This window comes from Camelus bactrianus, chromosome 20 (genome assembly GCF_048773025.1).
Source record: "Camelus bactrianus isolate YW-2024 breed Bactrian camel chromosome 20, ASM4877302v1, whole genome shotgun sequence".
In the NCBI taxonomy this organism is placed as follows: Eukaryota; Metazoa; Chordata; class Mammalia; order Artiodactyla; family Camelidae; genus Camelus; species Camelus bactrianus.
Genome location: NC_133558.1, coordinates 3,547,508 through 3,574,868, shown reverse-complemented (window position 1 = coordinate 3,574,868; position 27,361 = coordinate 3,547,508). Strand labels below are relative to the sequence as shown.

Genomic DNA, 27,361 nt, shown 5'->3' with positions numbered 1-27,361 from the left:
TCAATATTTCTTTTCCACTCATGTCTTGAGTATGGAAGTACCGCCTGCGTGTCTACAGCCAGCTGGAGTTTCAGGCTGTGGTGTGTGTTCAGGCTGGGAGTGACAGGAAGGGTTCTTATACAGGGGGTTCAAGGCTGGAGAGAAGGGGCTCAGAGGAGAGACGGTGAGAGCCTGGGTTCGGGCAGTCGTTGTAGAGATGGAGAGGAAAGGTGGCATCTGAGAAATATTTAGGAGACAGAAGTCTACAGGACTTGTGGCTGCTACTCCGCACGTGGAGGGAGGGAGGCGGGAGTCAGATGCTGGCTTGTGTGCCGCTGCCGACAGCACTTCCAGATGAGACAAAGCGAGGAGGGAATTCAGGACAGAAAGGCTGATGGTGGGAGGCGATACTGGTGGCGGTGGCTCCCACTGATGCCTTGCTCACTGGCGCGGGGGACTGGGCAGGGGCGCTGCACGGCTACCCATTCAAGTCCCCACTCACCCCTCCGCGCGCTGGACTATGGGCATCTCCGTCTTCCAGATGAGACGGGCTTGGAGTGGTTAAGTGACTTGCAGTAGAGGCAGAAATGAGGTTCTTCTTGAGTCGGCTGAGTCTGACGTGCTAGAGGGACTTCCAGGTAAATCCGTCCGATAGATGGCCCCACACATGGATCTGAAGCTTAGGGAAGAGGTTTGGGTCAGATACCTGGAAATTTGGGTATTATACACATGTTAGGTGGGTAAGATCATTCCAAAAAGAAAAAAAGGAAATCAAGTGAGAAGTGGACTGAGGCTCCCATCCTGGGGAAAAACAACTTTTAAGGAGTCAGTCCAGGAGCTGAAGGAGACAAAGACCACATGGTCAGGTAAGAAGAAGGGACATCAGGGAAGTGCAGTGTCACTAAATCCAAGAGAACTGGATGTTTAAAGAAGAAGGTGTTTAATCTTTTGGGAGGAGAAGCTACGACAATTTAGAGTCTCTAGAGAAGAATGTGGGTGAGAGGTGGGGTATTTTTGTCTTGGTGTCTGTTTTAGGGTTGGAGGTACTTCAGCTTGTAAGGAGGCAGAGGGAAAGGGGAGCCGGCAGAGGAAGACTCCTGAAGACTCAGGAGAGTGCTACAGGAAGTGGAAGTAGAGCTTGAAGTGACATCGATGCGGGGTTGACGCGGCAGAAGGATCCCTCGTCTTCTGAGGATGCTGGGAACGAGGTCTGGGGAGGGTTCACGTGGTAGGTAGAGAGACACAAACTGATTACCATGCCTGATGACCTGAGCAGGTGCTGCAGGCGCTTAGGGACGCAAAGAACCATTTCTTATATCTGAGAGCATCACCCAAATCCTTTAAGACCAGGTGTCTTCGTGGATTTTTGGTTCAGAAAGTCCAGGTAAAATCACCACCCATGACTGTCACAGACGTGGCACAATTTCTCGGCTGAGAAATCTCTTGGCCCAAATCATACAGCTGGTAAGACGCAGAGAAATATTTCCTAGCTTCTTTCCACTATTTCCTGCTGCGTTCTGATGCAAACGGGCTACCTGTTTCATCATTTGGAAGCGATGTTGATGCAGGAAGTCATTTCCAGTTTTTGCCGCTGTGTGTTTCTGCGCCGACGAGCAGCCTCTGTGAAAGTGACTGATAATGGCATCTGAGAATCTAGGTCAGTGTTGCCCAGAGAGTGCTCTCCATGAATACCTGTCATGTGAGATGTTCCTTGGAAAGAAGTTCCGTGGTCAAACGCATTTGGGTCGTGCTGTGTTCCGTGCCTCTTCTTGGAGAGTTCCAGCGCGCGTTAGTGTATCGAAGACTCTGAGGAGGGGCAAAGTCAAAAAAGAAACGTCTTCAGCCTAACATTTCCCAAAATTGTTTTACTGTAAACACTGCTCTACTATGTTATTATTTTTATGATATCTTTTAGTAAAATGCAGGACTCACTCTAGGAAATGCCAAACTACAGTTGCGAATTACCTTTATCCTGCAGAACGCTGAAGAAAGGTAGATGATAGAATCTGAGGGGATTTGTAGTCAATGTGCTGTGGTAACTTAACATAATATCTATGTTTTTTTTCTTTTTGACACTTCAGTTGTTGTGCCTGCGTTAGAATAGCTATCAATTTGGCATTCGTGTTCAGTAACTTCTCTTTTCAGAAATGATGACTTCCCTTTTTTATATTTAGATATTTACTTTCCAGATTTTTCTTTGGCTTCTTTTACCTTGAAACCAGTTTAATTTTCCTTTCGAATGTGCTTATTGGGCGGTTATTGATAACTCTGCACGTACAAAGCACTGCAGTGGGATTACAGTGGGAAGCTATGCTCATCCTTTGCCCTTAGAGAATCCAGACAGGACAGGCTGAATGCTGGAGGTTGAGGTCCATGCCAGCCTCTTGGGCAAAATGCCTGCAAAGCACCTTGGAGAGAGAGAGATCGACCATGCGGCCAGTCAGAGGAGCCCCCCGGGAAGTGCTGTTTGATCCGGGTTTCAAAGGATGCATAGGAGTTGACCCAGTGGAACAGAACACGTATATATTCCAGGGGGAAAAAAAGGAAGGTCAGTGGAGAAAGATGACTTGGAAGAGTACTAACAATCTTGGACACCTGGATAAGAAGCTGAGATGTTATTCTATAAATAACATCTGTGGAAGCCTCTATGGAAGCGTTTTAAGCAGAGTGTTAAAAAGATGCAGGTTTTTACTTCTGCGATTACCGTGGCAGAGAGTGGAAGACAAACCGGAGGGCTGAGGGTACTGTCAGGGGCGTAGGTGCGAGGCGGGGGGGGGGGTCTTACTCACAGGGCGACGAGGTCAGCGCGCAGCGCTTCGCTCTGGGTGGTGGCTCCTCCCGTAAAGCTGGTGTGTCCTGTTTGGTTTGCACAGTCAAGCAAGATGCGCCTGCGGTGAAGTAGCGCGCTGTGGTCTGAGGGCTCAGTGTGCCCCAGTGACTGGCCCTGGGGAGTCATTTCAGGCATGACGGTCATTTGATACAAGGGCTGGGAGGCAGCACGGTGGAGGGGACGGTCAGGGGGAAGGCCTGGAGTCGGGCAGCCCCCGGTCAGACCTAGTTCCACTGCTTAGTTCCACGGACTCACTCAGCCCCCCGGTACTGTCCCCTCACCCGAAGACAGGGGCTACAGAACTTCAAACAGTCGTTCGTGGAGTGCAGGGGACAACGCATGAAGGCACCTTTTCATTCCCACAACAGCACTGGGAAGCAGGAGGGTAGGGATAAACCTCATTGAAAATCTGGAAACCAGCGTTCACAGGGCATGAGTGCTTTACCCAGGCTAGTGCGGGGGGTGTGGGGGTGGCCCCGTGACCCCTACTTCCCCACAGACCATCAGAGTCTCAGCCCAGTGGCCTGTCCACCTTGGGCTCTAAAAGAGGACAGATACGCTGTCAAGCACCCAGCTTGCAAGGAAAGAGAAAATCAATCCTGGTTATGTCATTAGGGGGGTTGACCTCCCTGACTGTCCACCTGCAAGTGTGGACTTTGCTGAGGCACCAGCCTGGCCTGACTCTCCCAGCGGCTCCCCAGGGGTCGAGTTCTCCGTTACCAAGTGTGCCCCCTGAACTGCCCCACCCCATCCTGGGTCCTGGGGGAGGGCGATGAGAGACGGGGTTCCCACCCACCTCCTTCAGGGCGAACCCTTAGCAATCTCAGCACCGGTGGCGCTGGGAGAGGTTCTCCAATGGGTTGTTACTAAATAAGACTGTCAAAAAGGCCAAGAGGAGGCCTCTGCTCTGTCTCTTCTCTCCTGGGAGCAAAGAAAAGATAACAGTCGCTAAACCTCCAAACAAACAGCCCCAGTGTCTGCAGCATCCCTGCTGACAGCTTAATTGGTCCAATAGGCACCCTGACAAACCGCAGACCACGTTCTGCCCAGAACCATCTGCCCACAGTCCTAGCCGAAGTGGCAGAGGCTGTTTGGTCTCAAAGTAGGAGGGCTCACTACCCATATTCTAGCGCCAGAGACCTGCAGGGAGCCCCCTCGGTCCTGCGGGGGGACCACGTCCCATCCCACACAGCTGGAGTTTCTCAGTGGAGCTTAGTGTCCTGAGTGTCACAGAGCTGCCGGCGTGGCTCGCCACGTTCAGTGTTCTCCACGGAGCACTTGGGAAGGACCATGGATCCTGGAGTGAGAATTCTTGCACGGATGCCCGACTTCCCCCCTCCATCCTCCCTCTCTCTTCTATTCCCCTGATTTGCCTTCACCCTCTCTCCCCTCTCCCTTCTGTCTCCATACTTGTGTCTTATACTGACTTTCATTTATGGGAATTCATAACCTTGGCTAATTAGCACGCACACAGTTGAAACTCTGCTCCACCAGAACTCATGATCTGAACTCAGGGAGTACACGGTGTGGGCATCCTTTGACCCTTTCGCATCAGTCCTGAGAAATGCCTGCAGTAGGTGAAGTCAGGGGTAACAAAAGAGGGTGAAAACAACATTTAATGAAAACTAATGTGCCCACCGCTGTACCTTGCTCTCAAGTCTCCAGTCTGTGAAGAGAGAGACCACAAACGAATGGAATTAAAACCCACCGAAGAAAGGATGGGAGTGGAGTAATTATTCATAATCTGTGCCCTCACGTCACCCCGCGAGCCTGGTGTGAGAACTGACGCGGGAATAACCGGCAAGCTCTCGGAACGCCTTAGCGATGGTTGCTTGCTAGTAAGGTGGCCCAGTTACCAGCCTTATTTTGAATATTGCAACTGTATAGAAAAGCTACATCTTTGTAGTGTTCCTTAAAGAAGCAGAGCCTCCATAAGGCATCATTCTAACAGCAGCCAGCGCCAGACAGGCATTCGATGCCATGAGGCAAGCCGGACACAGCTGGGTCTCTCTTTGCGCTTCCTTTTTGACTTTTCTTTCTTTTCGTTATCTCAGTCCTTCTGACCTTTTCTACCCTTTCCTATAATTTCTCTTATTTCCATTTCTGTCTCTCCTTTTCTCTCTTTTGTTGTTCTGTCTTTTCTCTCTCTTGTACAGACATGCACACCGTCCTGTGGATGAGTGTTTTGGTTATTTCCCCATCAGTCACAGTCAGGAGAGCGAGAGGAGGCACCCTCAGGAGATGGGGCTAGCGATTTTTGTATCTGTTCAGAGGCGTTTCTTCAGCCTTCAGGAAGCTGGGTTGGATGCCTTAAATGCACCAGCCCGACTCTGGCTAAAGCCTGGCTTAGCCTTTTGGAGGTTCCGTTGCCCTGTTGTTGGAGGTTCTTCAAGGAGTCTTGACGTGGCTTCTTCAGTTTCCCCATCCACCTCCTTCCCGTTTCTGCCGAAGGGCCTCCCCACCATCTCATCTCACTCCCAGTCCGGTGAATTTCTGATGCAGAAGCCTCTGCTGGGTCTTACACTGTGTGGGGTGCCATGGGGGATGTAAGACGCTATTCCTGTCTTTAAAGAGCTTAATATAGTTGGAGTGAGAAGACTTCCATCAACAATTGATGAAGACAACATACCGCGTATAATCAAGGGCTGGGCTGGCGCAGCCGTCTACCGGAAATGTAGAACACAGCAGGCAGGCGCTGCTCTGGGCGGTCAGGAGGGACCTCGGCTACAGTTAAAAGGGAAGGTCTTGGGACAAGGCAAGTAGGTCTTGAGAGGATCTTAAGGAATTGGGAGTGCCACAGGAGGGATTGGGAACGTGTGCCCTGCAGGCTGGGAGGAAGGCGCTCCTGGAAGTCCTACAGCTTCCTGTCCTGCTGAGGTACACATAGTTCTAATGAAAAAGGAACCCTTAGTGGAATCAACTCTCACACTTCTATTTGGGGGTGGGGCACGGCTCACTCTTCAGACTCTGGGAGCTTTGTGGAACTTTGGTGATATGGGGGACCCACTCTGGCCCATAAGGGATGTACCCACCTTATGGAACCAGTCCCCAGTGACTGTTTGCTTAGCAAATCTTGGCACTAACTAGAAGTCCAAGCTCAAGTTTCCTGCTTAGTGGAGGTGAGCTGTGGCATCTGGAGTCTCCACACAGCAGAATCATCATCCTTCCTGAAGAATCCATTTCGTCATGTCAGATTGACACAGGAACCCTGAAAAGCTATCTTTTGTCAAAGATCAGAATCTCATTAACATGATCAAATGCAATTAAGTCACCATTAGTTTTCAAGAACAGTTGAAAGGGGGCTCAGTAAATGGTGTGGGTCTGTTTGCACGTGGGAGATCAAGAGAGACTTGAGTGATATCCACCCCATTCACTTATTCACCAAATGTGCCCGTGGGGAGAAGAGACAGAAGAGATCTGTTGTCCCTGCCTTCTTGCTCATCTGGAGATGATCAGATTCGCACACTTTGAATTGTGAAACCAAATATACTTTAAAAATACAGGCTTTGGGGGAGAAATGTGTGGACTGTTAATAAGCTGAACTATAATAAAAACAAATTTTCAATCTCATTCACTCATTCTCACATTATGTTCTCCAACTGTCTTTAATAAATATCTGATTGCCATCTGCCAAGTTTATATCCAGGTAGAGAGGCAGCTCTCCATGTGGGGAGACGTGACAGGCAATCCGCAGCAGCGTGCTGGATGCCCCCATTGCAGTTACTCCTCCGCGTTAGTATGGAACAGCTGAAGCCCCCCTAACAGCGTGGAAATGCTCCGTGAGAGTAGCTGATGCCATCCAGCTGACCCGTTTGTAAACTTGCACACATTGGCTTTGCAAAATAACTCTCTGACCCTCTGCAGAGAGCAGTGTCCCAAGGAAATGAGATAGTCCAGGAATGAGTTTTGAGAGAAAAGGTGAAGAGCCTGGGGAGTCAGGCACGGACAGAGGCAGGAGAGTAGGTACCAAGATGCCGAGGGTCGAGTTTGGATTCAAGGCAGAAACAGGGAGCTGCAGAGGAGACGTTCCCGGGAGCAACCGCCCAGCATCCAGTTAGGACTGGCTGCCCGGGAGAAATCCGCCTTTGTAAGAGTTTTACTGTGTGCTCGTTGTGAAGCAATCCACAGCTCGGCGCACTTCACAGAACGACAGAATATAAATGTTAGGGAGCTGGAAGAAATCCGAGCCATCACTTCGCCCACTTGTTTTACAGACCCGGAAACTATCCTTGCCCAACAGAGGGTTCAAGTATGCTCTCGCCCAAGTCGGCCCAGGGCCTGCTACAGCTCGGTGGGTCACCGCTAGGGTAACCCTATAGTTTAACCTCCAAACACTTTTGGGAGGGAAGGAGTGACTCAGTAGATGGGATCCTAGGAAAACAAGCATAAGCTGGGAAAGCTTGGATGAGTGACTGTCAGATCAGAGCTGAGCTAAGAGGGAGCTGCTGAAAATGTGAGGAATGTGGCAGGGGCATGGCATCTCATGATGCTGGTGACTAGAGTAAGTGTTCAAACAGTGCACAGAAATACGCTTCAAGGGAAGACATACGGAGCCACGAGCACTGGCCTGAGCGGGATGTGGTGTTGATCTGGCTCTGGGAGTGCCGCCCGGGGATGGTGAGTTCTTCCAGCGCAGGTGAGGTCGAGCAGAGATGTCTGTTCAGAATGAGTCACGGCGAGGGAGGGAGACTCAGCTAGCGTTTAGATGAGGTCACGAGGGAACTGGCCCATGATGGGATTTGCATCCTTTCAAGAAGAAGAAGCAAGACCAGCACGTGGACACACACATGGTCTGCAAGCCAGGGAGAGGGGCCTCACCACAAGCCAGACCTGCCTGCGCCCTGAGCTGGGGCCTCCCAGCCTCAGAACGTGAGAAACGAGTGTCTGGTGTGTAAGCCGCCTGGTTTGGGCGTTTTGTTTTAGCAGCCCCGGCAGGTGAAGACAGACGTCGCAGAATGAGGTTCTTTGGGCCCGGACATGTCCTGCGGTCCCGCAGCTTACAAAGCGTGCGCAGCACTTTGCGCTGTCATGTGACACGTGCGGTATTTTTTTTGGAAACCTGTCAGCGCGATGCTGTCAGCTCTTCCAACAAAGGGTCGTGCTTTCCATGTGGACGTATAATCACTAACACTATTTCAAGCCCTGTTTCCTTGACTGGCAAAGCACAAAGACAAACTAGCTTTCCCCCTCAACCCCATAACTGGCTCCCAAAGGGACAAGCGTATTTGTGGTCCAGCATCTCAAGGTTAGGGTGACAAAAATGCTGTTAAGTTCCCTGGAAAATTAGTGCACAGGGGAGACAAGAGCCCTCAGTATTGTGAAGCAATTAATTTTACAGAGACAAAAACAGTGTTTCTATGATTAAAATGACGGAAAGGACGCAGTGGAGACAGCTAGCGTGGCATTTTCCATCAAAACCCTTTTATTTGTGCAACATATTTCTAAGTGATAGAAGATGACACACTGTCTCTATTGCTTCATTTCCATCATCTCAGGCGTTTCTAACTTTCGTATTTGTGAAACAAATTGCTTTAAACATTGTCAGAGACACTTGAGCGGAGTGTTAGCCAAATTTTAAAAATAAAGATGATTCATAAAGACAGTGCTTGTGTTTAGAACCAGCAAGATAAAATCCCAAGGGGAAAAATCCCAGTCCTGGTTATTTAGGGCGCATGTACAAAGTAATCACCTTCTGAAGTAAGAAAGAAATCTCCTTCTGCTCTCTGCCTGATTTCCCCCTGGATTTATATGGCGCAGTGAACCTGGCCTGGGGGGCCTCCATCATCCCTGCCACGGTGATTTACTAAGTGGCCGCTTGTGTACTGACTTCTCCAGCCTTGGCTCCGGCTTGCGTCCCTGAACGGGCTCTTCCTTGACACTTGGCTCCTTGCCGGTCCCGTAGTCTCTTAGAGCTGATGCTTCTTGAGGGGCGGCCACATCTCGTCCCTTGGGCAGTTAGGATGTTGCCTAGCACAGGGCCACCAGGAGGCCGTCCCCTGTAGCACATGCCTTTGAAGGACCGAAACTGGTGTTTCCAAAGACAGAAAGCTCAGAAAGCATTGCTTGTCTTAAGAAACTTAAAGATCTACATCACTGAGGGTTTAAAAAAAAAGAAAGAGGAGAACACAGACATACAGGATAATTATACAAACAGTGGCTACACGTGTTGTTCTGTTGTTTGTTGTTGAAAAAGTTCTTCAAAATTTTGAAACAAACTCCACAAAGAACTTACGTTTTTCTTCCAGAACCATTAGAGGGTTGTCAACCTGCTGTCCCACCACCACTGAATGCTTTAAGTACTTGGGTGTGTGTTTCCTGTGAGCAAAGACGCTCTCCCATACAGCCACCAAAGTCAGGAAATTACAGCTGGTGCCTTATGACTGTCTAATCTTCATACCCCATTTGGGTCTCACCAGTTGTCCCAACAACGTCCTTTATAGCAAGAGGATCCAGTCCAGAGTCACACGTCACGCCTTGTGGTCATGTCCTATCTCTAGTTTTCCATTTGGAACACGTTCAGAGTCTTCCTTTGGCTTTCGTTACTTGACCCCTTTGAAGATTATAAGGCAGTAATTTCATACAAAGCCTCCCGATCTGGGTTTGTCTGCTGTTTCCTGGTGATCACAATCAGGTAATGTGTCTTTGGCAGTTGCGGCACAGAAGTGGGGCTGTGTTCTTCTCGGTGGATCCTGTCTGGTTGCACGTTGAATTTTGGGTAGCTCTCTTTACTGATTGCATTAATTTTGATTATTTGATTAGGGCAGAGTTATGGGTCAACGTCTTAATCCATCCTGGCGGCTTTTACAAAATACCATAGACGAGGTGCTTATAAACAATTATTTCTTAGCAGTTCTGGAGGCCGGGGAGTCCAAAACCAAGGTGCTGACAGACCTCGTGTGTGCTGAGGACCTACCTGCTGGTTCTCACTGTGTCCTCGCAAGGAGGAAAGGGCGAGGGCCCCAGCTCCGAATGGCTGGGGCCTGCGGTGAGGTGTTCACAGTGCTGTCATTCCGGTGTGTCTGCAAGCTACCGTGAGGCTGCGTTCAGCACCGTGTTCTAGCAGTGCGTGTAAGTGAAGGTTTTGTGCCCGCAATGGGGGAACCCAGGAAGGCGGGGTGGATGCAAACACTCAGCCTGTAGCCGGTGGGATCCCCCGGAACTAGATTCTGAAATTAGCATGCGAGAGTCAATTAAGGCGCGCTCTTGGGAGTAACCTCTGTGGAAGGGAGCAGAATCGGACGGAGGGAGAGGCTGAGCTGAAGCAGTCTCAAACGTCACAGCTGACCCGATGAGGAGCCATGGGAGCCCCTGGGCTGGACCGCTGGACCCCCGTGTTGATCATCCATTGGATCTGAGCTGCCCCTGAATGAGATGTGGCCTCAGACGAGGCAGTTTTCTTCAGCTTTGGTAATTCCCAAAGAGGGCTGAGCCACCAAGGACCATTTTCTGCTGTCACTCCCAGCTGCCATGGATAAATCAGCCCTTCTTGGAAGGGGCGCTGGGCAGCACATCACAGACGCCAGTGCAGTGGTACCTGTCAGGGTTCTCCACTGCAAACTTACTCTTTGCTCCCTTTGTAATTAGTAAGCAGTTTACAAAAAACTACCTTGAGACTATGAAATGGTTGTATTCATCACCAAAATCTGTATTGATAGAGTGATGGACTGACATCAATATGAACTCATGATTTCCTCTTTTAATTAAATGGGTTACTTAAACCTGTTACTATTGTAATTAATTTGATGGCCTAGATTTTGCCAGTTGGAAACTTTTCCAACTGGCCTCGGCATCCTCACTTCCTTGTTTTCTGGCACAAAAAGGTGTTTCCGGCTCATCTTGTACTTTCCCTGCCCCAGCCTTGGAGTCTGCCGTGTCTCCAGGTGGCTCTGCCTCCCGTTGGTAGGAGGTCGTGTTTGCACATCGGGGTCTGAGTACTATCCGTGCTCGTTGTTGCTTCACCTCCTTCCAGCATTTCCCAGTCTTACCTCCCTTTCTCTCACTTATCATTGCTTTTGCTTCCATGTCATGCCCATGGTGACCCTCACCCCTGACCTCTTTTCTCATCCTTGAGGTTTCTCCCAACGCACACCCAGGGAGACTTGAGTGAGTGTGGATGGAGGGCAGGTAATAACATCACTCAGAAAATGACGTTTAATGAATCTTCACAACCTGACAACAGTGTCATTTGTGCTTGTGTTGGTTTTTTATTGCTTCCTTCCACCTAACTTCTCTCAGAGCCCATCAGCACACTCTAGGGACACCGTCATGTCAAACCCAGCATCTTCAACGGCTCTCTGACTGGCTTCCCTCCACTCTTGTCCCCCCGCAAACCATCCTCCATCCTGAAGCCAGAGTGAACTTCCTGCAGTGCAGATCTCATCAGGCACCTGAAGCTTCTCATGGCTCTGCCCCATCCTCAGCCCTTCCTGGGACACAGCCTAAACGCTTTTGCATGGCGTCAAAGCTCCCTTTGGTTCTCCCCCTGCCCAGGTCAGCTGCAGACATCTCATGGTCCCCAATGGTCCACGCTTTCCTGCTCTCTCTGCTGGGAAGGCTCCTCCCCGCCTTGTCCACCTTTAAGATGAGATCCCAGGGCCACCTGTGAGGGACCCTCTCCCACCTTGTTGCACCTTTACCTGCTTCCTCCTCTGGGTTTCCGCAGCGCCCAACAGCTGCGATGACTTGATTTCTGGAAGCCCCCGCCACACCGTCCTCCTGGTGGCCGGTAGTCCCAGCTGAAGTCTGGCGTGCTGGGGTCAGCTTTGTTGGAGGAGACCCACAGTCGTACTTCACAGATGAAGGGGTTATCTTATCTCCGCGTAGTTGGCGTTTCCCCGGGGTTTTACCTCACGCCCTTCTCTTCCTCTCGCGCTGCTGGCGCCCCCCACCCCCCGCCCCCGGGGCCAGGCCCGAGTCCCCTCCCGTCCAGACTGCAGCCTGGGCGGCGCTGTGAGGCGCGGCCTCCTCACGCCGGGGCCTCGGCAGGCGCAGCCTCGTGACTTCCCGAGCCCCTCGGCGAGCCTCGCCCAGCGCTGGTTTCATAGACGTTTCACAGAATTACAGCTTGCTCCAAGAAATATTTTAAGAGACTTCGGAAGGATTGAAAGTGAAATAAAGTTAACATAGGCAAGACACCTTGAAGATACATTATATTCAATTTACCAAACGTTTATGCAGCCTAGTCTGTTCCAAGGCGGCGCAAGCCACCGGATACACGAAGTCAAACAAAGCCCAGCCCCTGTCCTCAAGGACCTCCCCTCCTTCTCTAGTTTGAGGGAGTCACAGAATAAATGTGAAGCTTTCTTCCTTTAGGAAACATGCGAATACGTATCGATTGATAAATTGTATGTATATGTACATGTCTAGGTACATAGATACATCCCCCCGACAAGGTATGAAACAGCCAGCGTAGGTTCTGGAGCTCTTTGATGAAATGATTTGCTTTTGAACGTTTATGTTTCTCTCCTCTTGTCATCATTGTTTCTCTTTTGGTGGTGGTGGGCTTGGTTTTTTATAGCTGGTAACCTGGTGTTTCTAAAAGTTATTCAGGGACGTACTCCAGCCTGGTCCCTGTGCACCCCCATTCCACCCCGAGACTGTTAAAACAAGCTTTGCTTCCCTTTACAAGGCTCCTGTATCCACGCCTCCAGCTCTGCCAAATGCATCACGCTGTCCCAGGAACGCTTCCAGGGCCTGTGTGGAAATAGATTGAATATTTTGAACATGAAAGCTGCGTCTTGAGAAAAACCAAAGGGTCAAATGGAAAAATGAATTAACATCATGCAATTTACCTTCCCAGCTGGAGACATGGTATATTTTCACGAGTCCGTTAGAGATGATCCTCTTATAAGAATTTACTGTTAAAGAAAGTCTGCAGGTAGGTGGTGTCAGAGCTCAGCTTTAAATGTATTTATCCGTGAATGGAAGATACACCTTAAAGGAAAAAGTCTCCAGTTAGAAATTTTTATGTCTTGTGAAGGGTGCTTGCAGTTGACAGCTGGTTGCTACAGGCATCTCAGGGCTTCTAAAAAGTCTGTGTGATGTTCTTAATGGGACTCAGTGTCTGCAAAAAGCTCAGTGCAGTCCTTGGACATTCACAGGGCACCTGCTCGGTTTAAGGCATTGAGACAGCCTGTGAGGCCATAAAGACGATAAAACAGTATCTTTCATTCTTAATAAGAAAAATAGGTATCTAAGTCACTAAGAAGGCAAAGCTTTCTTTGGGGTTTCCAGGTAATTAAGACTCTCACGACCAGCAGTGCTAAGCACAGCACAGGTGACGCACAGACGACAAGCACTTGCCTTACAGCCGACGTGTCCGAGAGATGAAAAATAGGGGCGTCCTGAGGTCCACGTTTGTTCACTCCAGAGCACCAGGGGGAGGTGACTGACAGGCGCCGCCTCCTCCTCTGTGCTGTGCTCTCCAAGGTTCTAGGTACGAGCCAGGTGAGGTCGGCATGATTCTATTAGCAACGGTTTTCAACGACACCGACCGCACCGTATGCTAATTAGTGGCCTGCCTGGACTTCCTGGGAACCTAATCACCACAGAGCACATTGCGTTTTTAATTTAAAAAAAAAATTCTCCAAGCCATCAACTTACTAGAACATGAATTTTTTAAATGTAACACATTCCTCTGCGGGGTAAGACCTATGCAGGGCTTTGCATGCAGTGGGTTCTTAGGTCCGTAAAATGAATGATTGAGAGCAAATTGTCCCCAGGCCATGTCGGGCTGAGTGTAAACTGGAGGTAGGTTTCTCTTGCCCACCACGGGAATGGCATAAATAGGAAGAAGCCACGCAAAAACTCAGGCCCACTGGGGCAAGGTTGGTAAAGAATAAAATCTTAAAGGAATTAAATATTTTCATCCCCTTCCTCCTGGTTCCGAGCGGTGAGGGGCTAAGGCAGGTGCTCCCCTCGGTCCTCACAACTATATGTGTAAGGAGAGCGTGAGTTTAAAGATGGCGGGGGGCGTTTGAATATAGGTGTATGGTCTAAGCGAATTTTGCCTTACAAATTGTATTTGTGTGGCCTCAAAAAATAATTTACAGATGAAAATGGACATTTAAACTAGGAGCATCTGTTAATTTCTACATCACTTGGGAAGATAGCTCCAATTTTAGTTAAGTGTGAAAGAATGCAATTGGTAATGATGTTTTTTTTCGTGGTTAGTAGTCCAATTTCAAAGGCTACATTATTAAAAACAAAATGAGAATCCTTTCTGGGATATTATATTTCCTGCTTCTATTTTTCTTGCTTGGGCTTTTTTTAAACTCAAAATTACACAATTTGGGAGGAAAAAATAAAACAAAACATGTATGCAGGCATTATTCACTTTCAGCCAACGTGTGCACGGTGGTCACCTGCGGAGGGCCGAGTTCCACACCCAGATTTGGCCGAGGACAGCTGTTGGGCGGTCGTGGAAGTTGATGGATGGTCATTCTGGAATGTAGGCTGATTGTGGTCTCTTAAACACGCTACCTCCTGGAGGTGAGAGGGCCATTTAGCGGGATGAAATACTACTCTGTCACAGCTTCCTCACTCACAATTCAATCATGGAAAATTCTTGCCCAGCGCTGTCATTGGAATCATTACATTCAGAATTAAACATGGTGTAACAGAGCAGCCGACAAGACCCCGAGGTGCTATTGACAGGTCAGGTCTCACATTAATAATCAGCTTTTCCAAACAGTGCATATGAAAAGGCCTGTAAATCTGGGTTCTCTTTTCTCCCTCTGCAGTCAGTGTCATCACTGCCTGCTCTGATTCGCTGGTCTGGGGCCACACAGCCTGGCCGTGTCAGCAGTGATGCTCCCCCCCATTTCCCTCCTCCCTGCAGTCACTGACATCACCTTAGAAACCTTCCCAACTTGGAGCCATTGTAGCCCTGAGACCCTCTTTGGAAGCCCCTCTCTACCAGGTTCTCTTTCTCACCATCAGTTATTAAGCCCTTGGATTCATCCTTCTTTCCCGCACATCTCCTACCCCTCACCACGCATCCCCTAACTGTCCCTTTGGCAGATATGCCCTCAGAGCGTCCAGCTTCATTCTTCTCTTGGCATCCTTCATCTTTGTGATCCCTCCAGCATCCTCCGGCCACCATCTCTATGGAGACAGCATGATGCAGAGCCAGGAGAGCGGGCTTCCCAGGGCAGAGGTCGTGGTCTGTGTCCCATCTCTGCCTCTGCCCAGTTACACGGCTGTCTTGCGTGTGACAACCTCACAGAACCTCAGTTTCCTGTCTGTAAAAATTCCCTCGCAGCGACCCCAGGAAACAAACCTTCGCTCCTGTCACTTTATTTCCATCTCTGTCCGTATGAACTGTCTTGGCAACTCTAAACAACTTTTACAGCAATAAAACGGAACGCTTTAGCTGCGTCTACTGAAATCAATACAAAGTTACAACCAGCGTCCTCTGTCTTCAGCATCCTCTGAGACTGCGAGGAACTTAACGAAGAGGCTTTAAGGAAGCTAAACATTGACCTAATAGCGACACAGATGTTTGTTACTAGCTTACTAACATATTTCTCTTTGAAGGAAAAACTAGGTGATGGTATTTTCAAGTCTTAGACAGTGAGGTTCTGTAATAAATCACCCCTTCAATAAATAAAATGTGAAATTCTCTAAGGCAGAAGTTGGCAAACTTTTACTGTAATGGCCAAATAGTAAATATTTCAGGCGCTGCAGACCTGCTGTTCTCTGCCACAGCCCCTCGCCTCTGCTGCAGTAGCGCAGTCAGGCCCAGATGCGTGTGTTCTAATAAAACTTTATTTACAAGCTACATTTGGCCCAAAGTGTGCCAGCTCCTACTCTAAGGCATGAATGGAGATAACAGTGACCAGTGATTCAGAAAATCAGATGTGACTTAGGTGATTCTTCTAGGGTAATTCTGGAATTACTACGGCTTTGGGGTGAATGAGGAATGCCATCACTTTCTCGTGTGGGGCTGGGGGTGGGGTGGGCAGCGCAGAGCTGAGGTGGCACAAGGTTCCTGGAAGGGAACTTGGGTCGTGTAGGCTGGCTGTCGGCGAACCCATCCTGGCTTCCCGTCGGCGAACCCATCCTGGCTTCCCACTCCTGGAGCAGAGAAAGGACTGCTTAGAGGAATCAGGAAGCCTGAGAAAATGAGGAATAGCAATAAGGGTAACTTGCATTTACTGAGCCGCCTTCTTCATCACTGCCTACTGCGCATTGTATCCCCATTTGACAGAGTACGTGAAGTTGCAGTGGAGAGAGGGTGTGCCCTTTGCCAGGATCACACAGTAAGTGTCAGAGCCATCTGAGTGCTTTCCCCTGGGGCGCGACACCTCCCTCCACAAACGTAGCCAGCTTTCCCTGGGACTCCCACCTTTGTGCGGGTTTAGAACCAGAGAGAAGGAAAAATCACTCTTCTCCCTTCTGGCTTTGCATCCAAGCAACTATTAGTTTAAAACACAAACAATAACTGTCTCCTGACTTAACTCCTACTGTGTGCCGTGCATAGAGCCTTCATTCTATTATAAAATCTATTTTCTACCAGTTTCCAGAACTGCAAAGGGACAAGGAAATGGAACTCCCGACAATGAAGGAATCTGCCCAGGGGAGCCCCGCAAGTTAACTGCGCGGTCAGAATTGCACCGCGGTTCTCACCAGCGCCGTAGCGTTTTCCGCACCTACGACTGCCGTACAGTCGAGAGGTTAAGCTCCCAGGCTCTAGAGCCAGACCGCCTGGGTTCAGATCTCAGCCCCACTGCTTACTAGTTGCGTCACCCTGGACAAGCTGCTTAATGACCCCGGGCCTCAGTTTCCCGATTTGTCAAATTAGGGTGATGATGGCAATTTCCCTCTCACAGTTTGTTACGAGGGTTAAAGCAGGAACAGGCTCATCAGGGTCAGCACAGGCTGGGCTCTGTCCGTGGACCATGAGCTCTGTGGGCAAGGAGGCTGCTTTGCTTGCTGTGGTGTCTCTAGCACTGAGAATGATGCCCAGCACACAACAGACAATATTGTTGCACGAAGGGAAAGCGTCAAACAAACCAGCCTCTAGAATGAGCCGTGACCGGGTTCAAAGCCAGCATGAATAAACATGGCTTTCCCTTTTGTTTCCTTTTTTGGGCATAACTTGAATCTGCTAGGTAAAATTGGAGTTCTTGAAATCAAACCTTGACGTGTAGCCATGGAAACCAGTGATTGTCTTAGTAATTTGATGCTCCCAGGGATGGTGGATGTTAGCACAGACGTGGAGCTGAGGTTCCTAGCACGGAGCTTCAGACACACCCTCCTAATGCCTTGCTTAAAGGAGCTTGCTTATGTAATTCATTTTAAAATTCCTTTCATCCTTTTTAAAAACTCTAATGCTGTCATTACCACATAGATTTTTGTCTCTGAGAGTTTATTTTTACCAAGCTCATGTCATATTGAATACCGTGCGCTCTCAATCTCAGTCAGTGTTTAGTGGCAACAGCTGCCACAAGTCCCTGTAATAAGTGAATTATGGTCCCATTTAGCTGGCGAGATTGCTTTGGATGTCTACGCTTCGGCACTAATGGGGGCTCCAGAGAGCCATGATGCGTCCGGAGAAAGGGCAACCTCAGGCCCCAGTCTGTACATGTACACGAGGAGCATATTCAGGAAGTTGGGGGATGGTGGTGCCTCTGGAGCTGACGGCTCCTGCAGTTGGGCTTATGTCCAGGCTTCTCGGAGGCTGAGCCCCGTGTATTCCCAAGAACACCACCAAGACACTGTCACAACTTGGTAGAAAATCATTTTCAAGGCTTTATTGGATTTATGATAATATTCATTCTGAGTGTTGATAAACATATACCCCTAACAATAGCGATGCACGGGGCTCTAATCTTTCTCCCTGCCTTGCATTGTATGAATTGTTATTTTCATTAAGATTAAGCACCTTGCCGAATCACACAGTGGGAGCTGATGCCTCCTTAGGACGCTCTGCCTTCAACAACATGCCCGCCAGAAAGGTCTTTAAAGACCTCAGTAATTGGAGGGGCCAACACGAAGCAGCGTTTTGGTTTGTTACGATGCAGAATCCTCCACATGGTTCATGTAAAACAATTGACATGAGTAAGTTTTACCCTGAAAGGTTTTTCTGCTTACAATCCAAACAATTTGTAGATGTATTCATCTGATTTGTGATTTTCATTAAGCCAAGAAGAACTGACCATCTAATACATTTTGGAAAATTTTGTGAGTGAAAGATTTGTTCCTGCTTAAAATATACATGCGTGTGTGTGTGTGTGTGTGTGTGTGTGTGTGTGTGTGTGTGTATTTGACTATCCTGTAAAGTAAACTATAAATTAAACCATAAGCCAAAGAGTTAAAGAACGCTGTGAGGTTGACTTTCGATACACAGTGAAGACTGACTTTTCAGGGATCCATTAGTAAAATTCAGTTTTGAGGTCAACACCATGAAATCAGAATTTGTTCCAAAATGACAGCAATAAAGAGAGATAAGAGTTAGCCTGCGAGAGCTTATGTATAAAGCATGAAGAGCCTGGACATACGGTAAAGTGCTCTGACGTTTAATGTTCTATTGAAATAACAGGTAAAAATTTGTTATGCGTGAGAAATCATGTGCAAAGCATCTTACATGTATTATTTTATTTCATCGTTAGGTAGGCACATTAGTCTCATTTGCTGATAAAGAAAAAGAGAGGAAAATAGAGATTTGTGAAGGTCAAGTAGCTGCCAGAGGTTGCTGGGGGAAGGAAGCAGCAGAGCCAAGATTCAAACCTGGATAATTTGCCTCCGGGGCCTGAATTCTTGCCCAGGACAGAAGCCTAAATTACTAATGAGCTTGGCAGTAAACATGCTTCAGTTAAATATGAAAATAGTTACACGTGGACAACTAAAAATGTAATTCTATTACAAGTAGTAGGACAAATAAATTGATTTCAGAATAAATACAAACCTTTGCCTTAGGACCCTCAAAGAGCAATTTTACCTTTTTAGAGGGTGGGCTGTCAGGGAATGGTGACTTCACAGGAACCTGTAAGCTCTGCTTCTGTTTTAACGTCCACGTTAGTATTTCTGCATCTTATTTGAATTCATTGACTAACCAACTGATAAAAATCTCTGTAAGTATTATTGTTCTTCTTTTAACCTAGACATGACAAATCAGACCTTAAAAAAAGTTAAGAAAATTGACGACCAGCATGCAAGTTGGTAGCAAAAGTGATATTCAACCCAAGACTTATGATTTCAAGTCTAATGAATGATTTCCCACCTTCAGCTACAAAGGTGACAGACTGAGAACAAGGAAATGTCCCCAACGCAGCGTTTCTTCTTTCTCCTCCCAGGCCGCTACCCTCAGGAGAACAAGGGAACCTACATCCCAGTCCCCATTGTCTCCGAGCTGCAGAGTGGCAAGTGGGGGGCCAAAGTCATCATGAGAGAGGACCGGTCGGTCCGGCTGTCCATCCAGTCTTCTCCAAACTGCATTGTGGGAAAATTCCGCATGTACGTCGCTGTCTGGACCCCCTATGGCATCATCCGCACCAGCCGGAACCCAGAGACGGACACGTACATTCTCTTCAACCCTTGGTGTGAAGGTAAGGGCCAGGCATTTATTTTTCTCATTAGAAAAACAGTCCATGTGTTTCTAATGCATCTCTTTTTGAGGGATAGCAGAGTTGTTCTAGAAGACGTGTCCCTTTCCCATATACTGTCTGCCATGATTAAAAGTCAGAAAAAGACACAAAATTTGTCCTCAATATATATGAAGGTAATGCTGCTGTACATTTACTCCAGGAGATGACTGAAGGTTGTGCAAAGTTGCACAGTTAGCTAACTGCGGAGCTGTATGTTGATACCATCGCCTCTGCGCATGTTATTGCTCTGTAGACAAAATGGGCTTATTTAACTTGACTTGCAAAACTACTGGAGTCATAACCCGGCTCAGATAACCAGAGTCAGGTGGATCCTGTCCACAGTGGGACTAACTTCTCTATGTCACTAATTCAAGAACAGAAAGACTGAATGTCTAAAGGATTCCATAAATTTGTTTATATGCATAGTGGGTGCAAGGTTTACAAACCGTGGCTCTGGATATGCAAACATGTAGCTTTGTTGTAACATAATACAACTTAATCTCTACTGCTATTCTGAGTCTTCCTTTCTGGCTGCAGCAGAAGCTTCATCTATATTCAAATAAACTCAGTCAAGTCCAAGGATTTTTCTACCAATCCCATTTAAAAACTCAGTCACACTGGTGTTTTCCTCTCTCCCATCCCTGCCCTTCCGTATCTGCCCTCTGCTTCCATACTTGGCACAAGGCTAATTTTAAGTTCCAGAGGCAGATGCTGTAGCAAATTGTGAGAAGAGGGTCCACTTTTAGGTCTTAAGAAATAGGTAATGAAGCACATAAAAGCTGACACGGGGTCAAAGATTCTCACATCACCTTGCACCGCATGCTCTCCAGTATCCTCCCAAATCAGTCTACGCTGGTGCTGATTTTGAACGTGAGAGCTGCATTTGAATCAGCGTTGATCCAAACTTACACACAGATGCTAAGTGAACAACAGTATTTTCTGCTCACATGTAACAGAAACCTGGACCCTACTGACCTTTTCTTTGAAATCCCCATCATCTTGTGCCCAATCATCCTATCTATGAGACGGATGTTCAAGGCTGATGGTAACAGGAGATGCTAAGTGGGCCACGTGCACTTCAGAGGTCCGTTCCTGTTAACGGCAACCTGGTCAACCAGACACAAGGCGCTGTGCGATTGAGCGGACGGAGTGCTATTCACAGAGGTGGAGAAGACTGAGTGGAGTGGAGGTGTAGAGACAAACTAAGACTTTGAACATGTCTGGTTGGAGATAACTGCAGATACCCAAGCAGAAATGGCAGGGAGATATCCCGATACATGAATCTGGACGTGAGGATCAGAAATATAAATCTGGGTGTTGTCTGCATCTTTGGAGAAAACACAGATAAAGAAGGGAAGAAGGTGTAGTGTCAAGCCTCAGGAGGTCAGCACTTAGGGGTCTAACAGAGAAGGAATTAGCAGAGGAGACTGAGACGGGCGAGTATGTAGGAAGCGGCCTGTTGTAAGAAACTTGTACTCAAAAAAGCCATTCTTATGAAATTAGTAAACCAAGAGTTTGCTATTGATTTTGTTTGCATTACAAAAAGACAGGCATACAGCTTTGTATAACCGCTCAGTACCCGAAGGTATTTAAAGGATGGTGTGATTTCCCCAAACTTTGGTTTGTTCACGGCTTTTCTGGACGACCCTGTCTGTGTGAGATGAGGTGTATGTCTACGTGCATTTCCACTTCTGGGGCCACTCTTCTCGAGGGGAAAGGGTCAGTCTGACGTATTGATGTTACAGGAGGACCATTCAGGAGGCGGATGACCTAATAACCTTCAACTACCTGAGTGAGCATCTGCCAGGTCCTTCCGTTCAGAGTCACCTAGACCTAGGGAAGGCATGGCCCCGGCGCGCCATGCTGTGTTCCAGAGAAGGGGCACAGGGACCTCCCCTGGGCATCACTGATGGGAGGAAGGTGGCAATAAAGCCAGAGAGATAAGTTGGGAAGCTGTGGCCCAGGATGAAGATGATGATGGGCTGGACTACAGTGGTGGCAGTGGAGATGAGGAGGAGGGGATGGATTGGACAGCATTGGATTTAGAACAGAAATCACAGAGGGACTGAACGTGGGAGGCAAAGCAGGGGGAGGAGTCAAGAATAACTAGGTGACTGGCTTGACCTGTAGGGTGGATGTTGGTGCCATTCGCAGAGCTGGGAAGACAGGGGGAGGTGAAGGGGAAGATCTAAGGGCGAAAGGAATAGTTACATTTAGAAATGTTAATTTGGTGACATCTGTGAGATACCTGAGGGAAAATGTCCAGTAGGCACTTGAATAAGTGAGTCTAGAGATCAAAGGTGGTGGCTGAGTTAGAGCTGTAAGTGTGAGCGCCCTCAGGGGCTGCTGGGTAAGAGCAAAGGTGGGACCAAAATGGAGTTAGTATCATCGGCTATTAGAGTCTAAACAAAGGACAAGGAGACTGGGAAGGAGCAGCCAGCAGGCCAAAGGAAGCCAGGGGAGTGGCCTGGTGCAGGGGCAGAGAACTGACTCAGGAAGACAGCGATGAGCCATTTGGGATGCTGCTGACTTGTTGACTAGGGTAAGAAAAGAAAGTGGTCATACCCTGTGAAATACAGACGTCACTGGAAAATTAGAAAGATTGTTTTACTAGAGCAATGGGGACAGAAACCAGAGCTGTGGGTGGGGGCTGCAGCGCGATGGGGGTGAGAAAGTGATGGTAGCGGGTATGGCCGTCTCCTTCCGGAAGACTTTCTGTGAAACACAGATGGTGATGTGAAGGTCAAAGGAGAAGTTCTTAAAGACAGGACAGAGTGGGCGTAATTTTCTGGTGATGGAGACCAACCAGGGAAAAGAGAGGTTTCTGCCCAGAGAGAAGGCAGTGGTTCACGAGCTTGGCTGCACCCTGGGGGGGCTGGCTGTGGAGGCTGCAGGCTCCCCATCCAAACATTCTGACCAGTCTGGAGTCCAGCCTGGGCTTTTTAAAAAGCTCTGCACGTGATTCTGCAAGACGCCGCTGAGAGTCACTAACTCAGGGAGGGAAGTCCTCGAGTAGGCGGGATCCAGGGGACAGGGGAAGAGCCCTGTGTAGGTGAGACTGCCCATCCTGTGCTATGACAGGAGCGAGTGGCTGTGGGTGAAGAGGCAGGTTTTCTAGACCCAGTGGGAGGAGAATGAGGTTGCTCCCATCTTGTGATTCTCTTTTTCTCAACAAAGTGTAATGCAAAGTCATCTGTTGAGAACCAGAAGTGAGGAGGGGGTGCTGGGGGCCAGTCGGAGAGGACGTGGGAGCTGGCACGTGGGAAGCAGGCTGACCACAGGGACACGCGGGCGGGTCTGCCCTGCTCCCAGAACACGGGGAAAACTGCCCCAGTGCCCCAGGCCCTTGACCTGGGAAGGTCCAAGCGTTTCTGCTGATTTCTTGGGGACGTGGTTACGGTCATCTCCGCCAGTAGGAATCCTACTTCCCCCAGTGCTGGTACCTGAGCTGCCTCAGAACCATTAAAAACAGCTGCACAAAACATCTGTGAATGTTTAGACGTTAATCGCAGCGCGGTGTGGAGGGTGAGAGGAGGAGAGGCTTACAGTCACCTCTCAGTATCCCGGGGAGAGGGGGCGGGACATGGTCCCAGGGCCACCATGGACACCAAAGTCTGCGGGCACCCATGTTCTGTATTTGCCCTTTGTGCTCTGCATACCCCGCAGATTCAGCCAAAGGCGGGTGGGAAGCACAGCGTAGGATGTGTATTTGGCCGAATCCGCGTGTGCGGAACCCGCGGGAGCGGAGGACCCGCAGAGCTGTGGTTCAGGACATGGGCCGGTCAGAAGCCCTGGCAGGGCCTGCTGAAACTCCGCTCCCGTGCAGCAGCCTCGCGCTGGGTAGGTCTGGGCGGAGCCTGGGAACTTGCATTTCTAGCCAGTCCCCAGGGGATGCTAAGCTTCGGGCCAGGGACCGCACTCACGGAACCACTGGTTTGCATAATAGTCACAAAATAATAATTGCAAAACACCGGAGACTGTATTTACCCTTCTTAAAATTCCACTGAGTCCTCCCTACAGCTAAGCCCAGTCTCTGCACCTCACTGCCTCTTCTCTGCCCGCTCTTATTTTGCCTTGTTCTTCAAACTCTCCTCTCCCATCCTCTCTCCGCAGTAACTCTGTTATTCTCTCGTGCACAGCACTTCAGCCGGCTTCTTAACTTGTGTTCTTTGGGCTCTCCAATAGTCAGACCACACACCTTTGGTACTACACACTTTTCCAAAGCTGTTCTCTCCAGAAAAATTCTGGCGCCAGCTTTTAAGCTAATACCTTTTACATTTTTACATTAGTACTCACTGAGATCTCCCAGAGAAGGTTAATGAAATGAGAGAAAGAGGTCATCTCATTTCTCCCACCCTGTGGTTTTCCCAGCCTGGAAGCCGAAGTGTAACCCAACAGCGGGGTCTGGGTGATGCACCCCACACACAACCACACACACTGCAGCCAGACAATCACCCAGCTTTGGCCTCGCACCTGCTAGTCCTTTACAAGGGACTCAGAAGGAGACAGTCTGGCAATTGGAAAGGAGATAAAAGGAGGCACCATGGCCCAAGTGGGAAAGATAATAGAAGGGAGAGTCAGAAGCTGCCAAAACAGAGCGAAGTGAGCGAGGTGCTGGCAGCACCACACTCTCCGTGCGGAGGTGACGTCCAAGGAGGCTGCAGACACGGGGCTGAAAACCCTGCGGGCCAGCACAGCGCTGATCGACAGGGAGTGTTCAGCTGTGTTCCTGGGGGCCTTCAGCCTGCTCTGCACTCATGGGCAATTTATCCTCCATAATCACTAAATCATTATGGGGATCAATAACAAGACCACGTGACCGAAGGGGGTGGATACGGAGAGAATTATCCGTTAGCCCTTTCATTTAATAGGGCTGCCAGGCTTCAGATCCGTCCCGGGAGGGCGCTCCTCCGGGTGCTGGAGAGACAGGTGTTCCCACAAAGGCAGCAGCACCAGGGAGCTGGGCATTTATCGTGAAGTCATCTTATTTTTCTGTCCACTCAGAACTCTGAATCTTTGGATGTATTCCCCTGTTTAAATTCAAAACGGTTCCAGATTGGTAGTCTAGCATCTGCCAGACAGTGTGTTCTGGAGGTTTCCGATGTTCCGCCCCGTGCTCGGTACCGGGGCCGTAGCCGCCTGTTGTGTTTGGTCCTGCCCCGTGCTCGGTACCCGGGGTGGCAGCCGCCTGTTCTGTTTGCTTGGGCGTCAGTGATCTTCCTGGGATTCGTCTTTTTTTTTTTAATTTTTAAACTTTTTATTAAAATGTAGCTGATTTACAATGTTAGTTTCAGGGGTACAGCAAAGTGATTCAGTTATACATATACGTACATAGACATTTTTTCTTTTCAGATTCTTTTCCATGACATGTTATTATGAGAAACCCTGTGCTATAGCATAGGTCCTTGCTGTTTATCTATTTTATATATAGTGATGTGTGTCTGTTAGCCCCCAACCCCTAATTTATCCCTCCCTGCCCTTTCCCCTTTGGTAACCAGAGTTTGTTTTCTACGTCCGTGAGTCAGTTTTTGGTATGTAAATGTAATTTGTATCATTTTTTTAAGATACCACATATAAGTGATGTCAGTATATTTGTCTTTCTCCGTCTGACTTCATGTAGTATGATAATCTCTAGGTCCATCCATGTTGCTGAAAATGGCATTATTTCATTCTTTTTATGGCTGAGTAATATTCCATTGTGTGTGTGTGTACACACCACATCTTCCTTATCTAGTCATCTGTTGATGGACATTTAGGTTTCTCCCACATCTTGGCTGTTGTAAACAGTGCTGCTATGAACACTGGGGTGCAGGTGTCTTTTCGAATTAGAGTTTTCTCTGGATACATGTGTAGGAGTGGGATTGCCAGATCATATGGATTCGTTTTTTCTTAATCACTAGTTCCCCACCTCCTTCCCCATCTCTGATGTTCTCTTGTCTCATTCAGCCAGGCACCCTAGCGCCGAGCACCGTGCCTGGTACATATGGAATGTTTAATAAATGTCTGTGGCATTGATTTAATAATTCCAAGTAAATGCTTTCCAGGTTCACGGCACCGATCATCACAGGTAAGCCATAAGTGTCCTCTCACACCTTACCACCTTGAGAAAAGTCAGTGACATGTGGAGTGTGTGGGACCTGTCTGTGGGGACACCCCGTCTGTGGGGACACTCCCGTCTGTGGGGACACCCCGTCTTTGGGGACACCCCCGTCTGTGGGGACACCCCATCTGTGGGGACCCCTGTCTGTGGGGATACCCCGGTCTGTGGGGACACCCCGTCTGTGGGGACACCCCTGTCCGTGGGGACACCCCGTCTGTGGGGACACCCCCGTCTGTGGGGACACCCCTGTGTAGATGTCTCTCTTTTAGCATCTGATGTTAAGTAAGCATCTGGTATTTCTGACTTTTTATTCGATGTGATTCTTGCTTTTTCCTTTAAACAAAGGAGTCAATTAAGTTTGGTGTAAAGAAATCAATAAATTTCCCATATCTGGATGCTTTTAATAGACAGTAAATAAATGTGACCAACTTGTATTTTATTATGACATTCGTCCTTACTCTTTGCTTTGTAATGATACGTGGTCTTGTGGACCCTTCAGTACAGAATGCAGTAACACACCAGGCCTGGTGTTCTGGGGGCGACACTAACCAACACCCCTTCCTCTCAGAGACCCTTGAGCCCAGACCAGAATTTGCATCCTCAGGCCAGAGCCGTTCATCCATCAGTCCACAGATATTAATAGTACCTCTCCCCCAACGCCCTTGACAACATAATTACCCATGGGTGATGCCACGATATTGTTTATTCATTCACACACATGAAGGGTCGGTGCTGAAGCAGGCACTGGGAATGTGGGAGTGAAAAAGGCAGTCTTTGTCCTCAAAGGGCAGCTAGTAAAGGTTTCACAAATGAGCTACTAGTGAGTCACACCCTGAAACGCGCTGAGATAAGTCACGGCACAGCAGGAGGACGTAACGGGGGCTCTGACAGAGCCGGGGAGCGGGGGCGACAGGTGTCCAGCCCCTCGAGCAGTGCATGTGCACAGCAGCACTCGGAGAGCTGGTTAACTGAATTTTTGTGACATTTTAGCAAAGCTTCTGTGAAAGTTTTAAGCCCTTATTTATTCAAAGCGTCTATTAAACGCAATAGCATATCCCCCTCTCGCAAGTGTCCAAATCACTGGAGGCCCATTCATCTTTCTCAGACCAAGTGAGCGGTGTTTGGCGTGACATTACAATCAGAAGGGAGCCCAGAGAGCTCACAGGAAACGTCATTTTCAGTGGCATATAGAAGACTCCAGATTCAGGGTCCAAAGCTGTTCCTGGAAGGAGCAGGGCTGGAAATTCTAATGAGAATTCACCTGCCCGACTCACGTGGTCCATACTTCCTTACGTGGGCAGTGTGTTTCAGATCTTCAAAGGATGCTCAAAGCCAGTATCTTCCTGCATCCTGTGTTTCAGAAAGCAGGGTCCTTCTCCCACTCAGCCTAACAGGGTGCCAGGCCCAGCGCTAATGCCCATAAATGTTCGCTGAATTGAATTGATAACCACCTCTCCGAGAGGCCAGGACAGCATTATCAGCCCCGTATTTCAAGAGACAAAACAGATCTTGTGGTGTTACCTAAAATGCTCAAGGTCATATAGAACATCAGGGAACAGGCTGGGGCTAAAACCTGGATATCCTGATTTGGTCAGGGTCCGTTCTCTCATTTTTGGAGCCAGAACCATTGGCATCCTGTATTTGTGTAATAAAAGTAACAACCGGCCGGGAAGCGTCTCTGATATTCTAATCAACGCTGGAAAATCCGGCCTTTATAAATAAATAAATAAATAAATAAATAAATAAATAAATAAATAAATAAATAAATAAATAAAAATAAATAAAACCAGGTTGATAGCTACAAGATCAAACGAAAGTTTTCATCACAAAAAAGAAAAGAAAGAAAGAAAAATTAAGCATGCC

General features: G+C 48.4%; 1 protein-coding gene across 2 annotated transcripts in view; it reads left to right on the top strand.

Moving 5' to 3' along the window:
* Positions 1-27,361, top strand: part of F13A1 (coagulation factor XIII A chain) — a 125,022-nt gene that overhangs the window by 19,048 nt on the left and 78,613 nt on the right. For both annotated transcript variants that reach the window (XM_010968596.3, XM_074348049.1), the window contains exon 5: positions 19,108-19,359. In XM_010968596.3, coding sequence (XP_010966898.2) covers positions 19,108-19,359 — 252 coding nt within the window. The remainder of the gene's footprint in view (positions 1-19,107; positions 19,360-27,361) is intronic.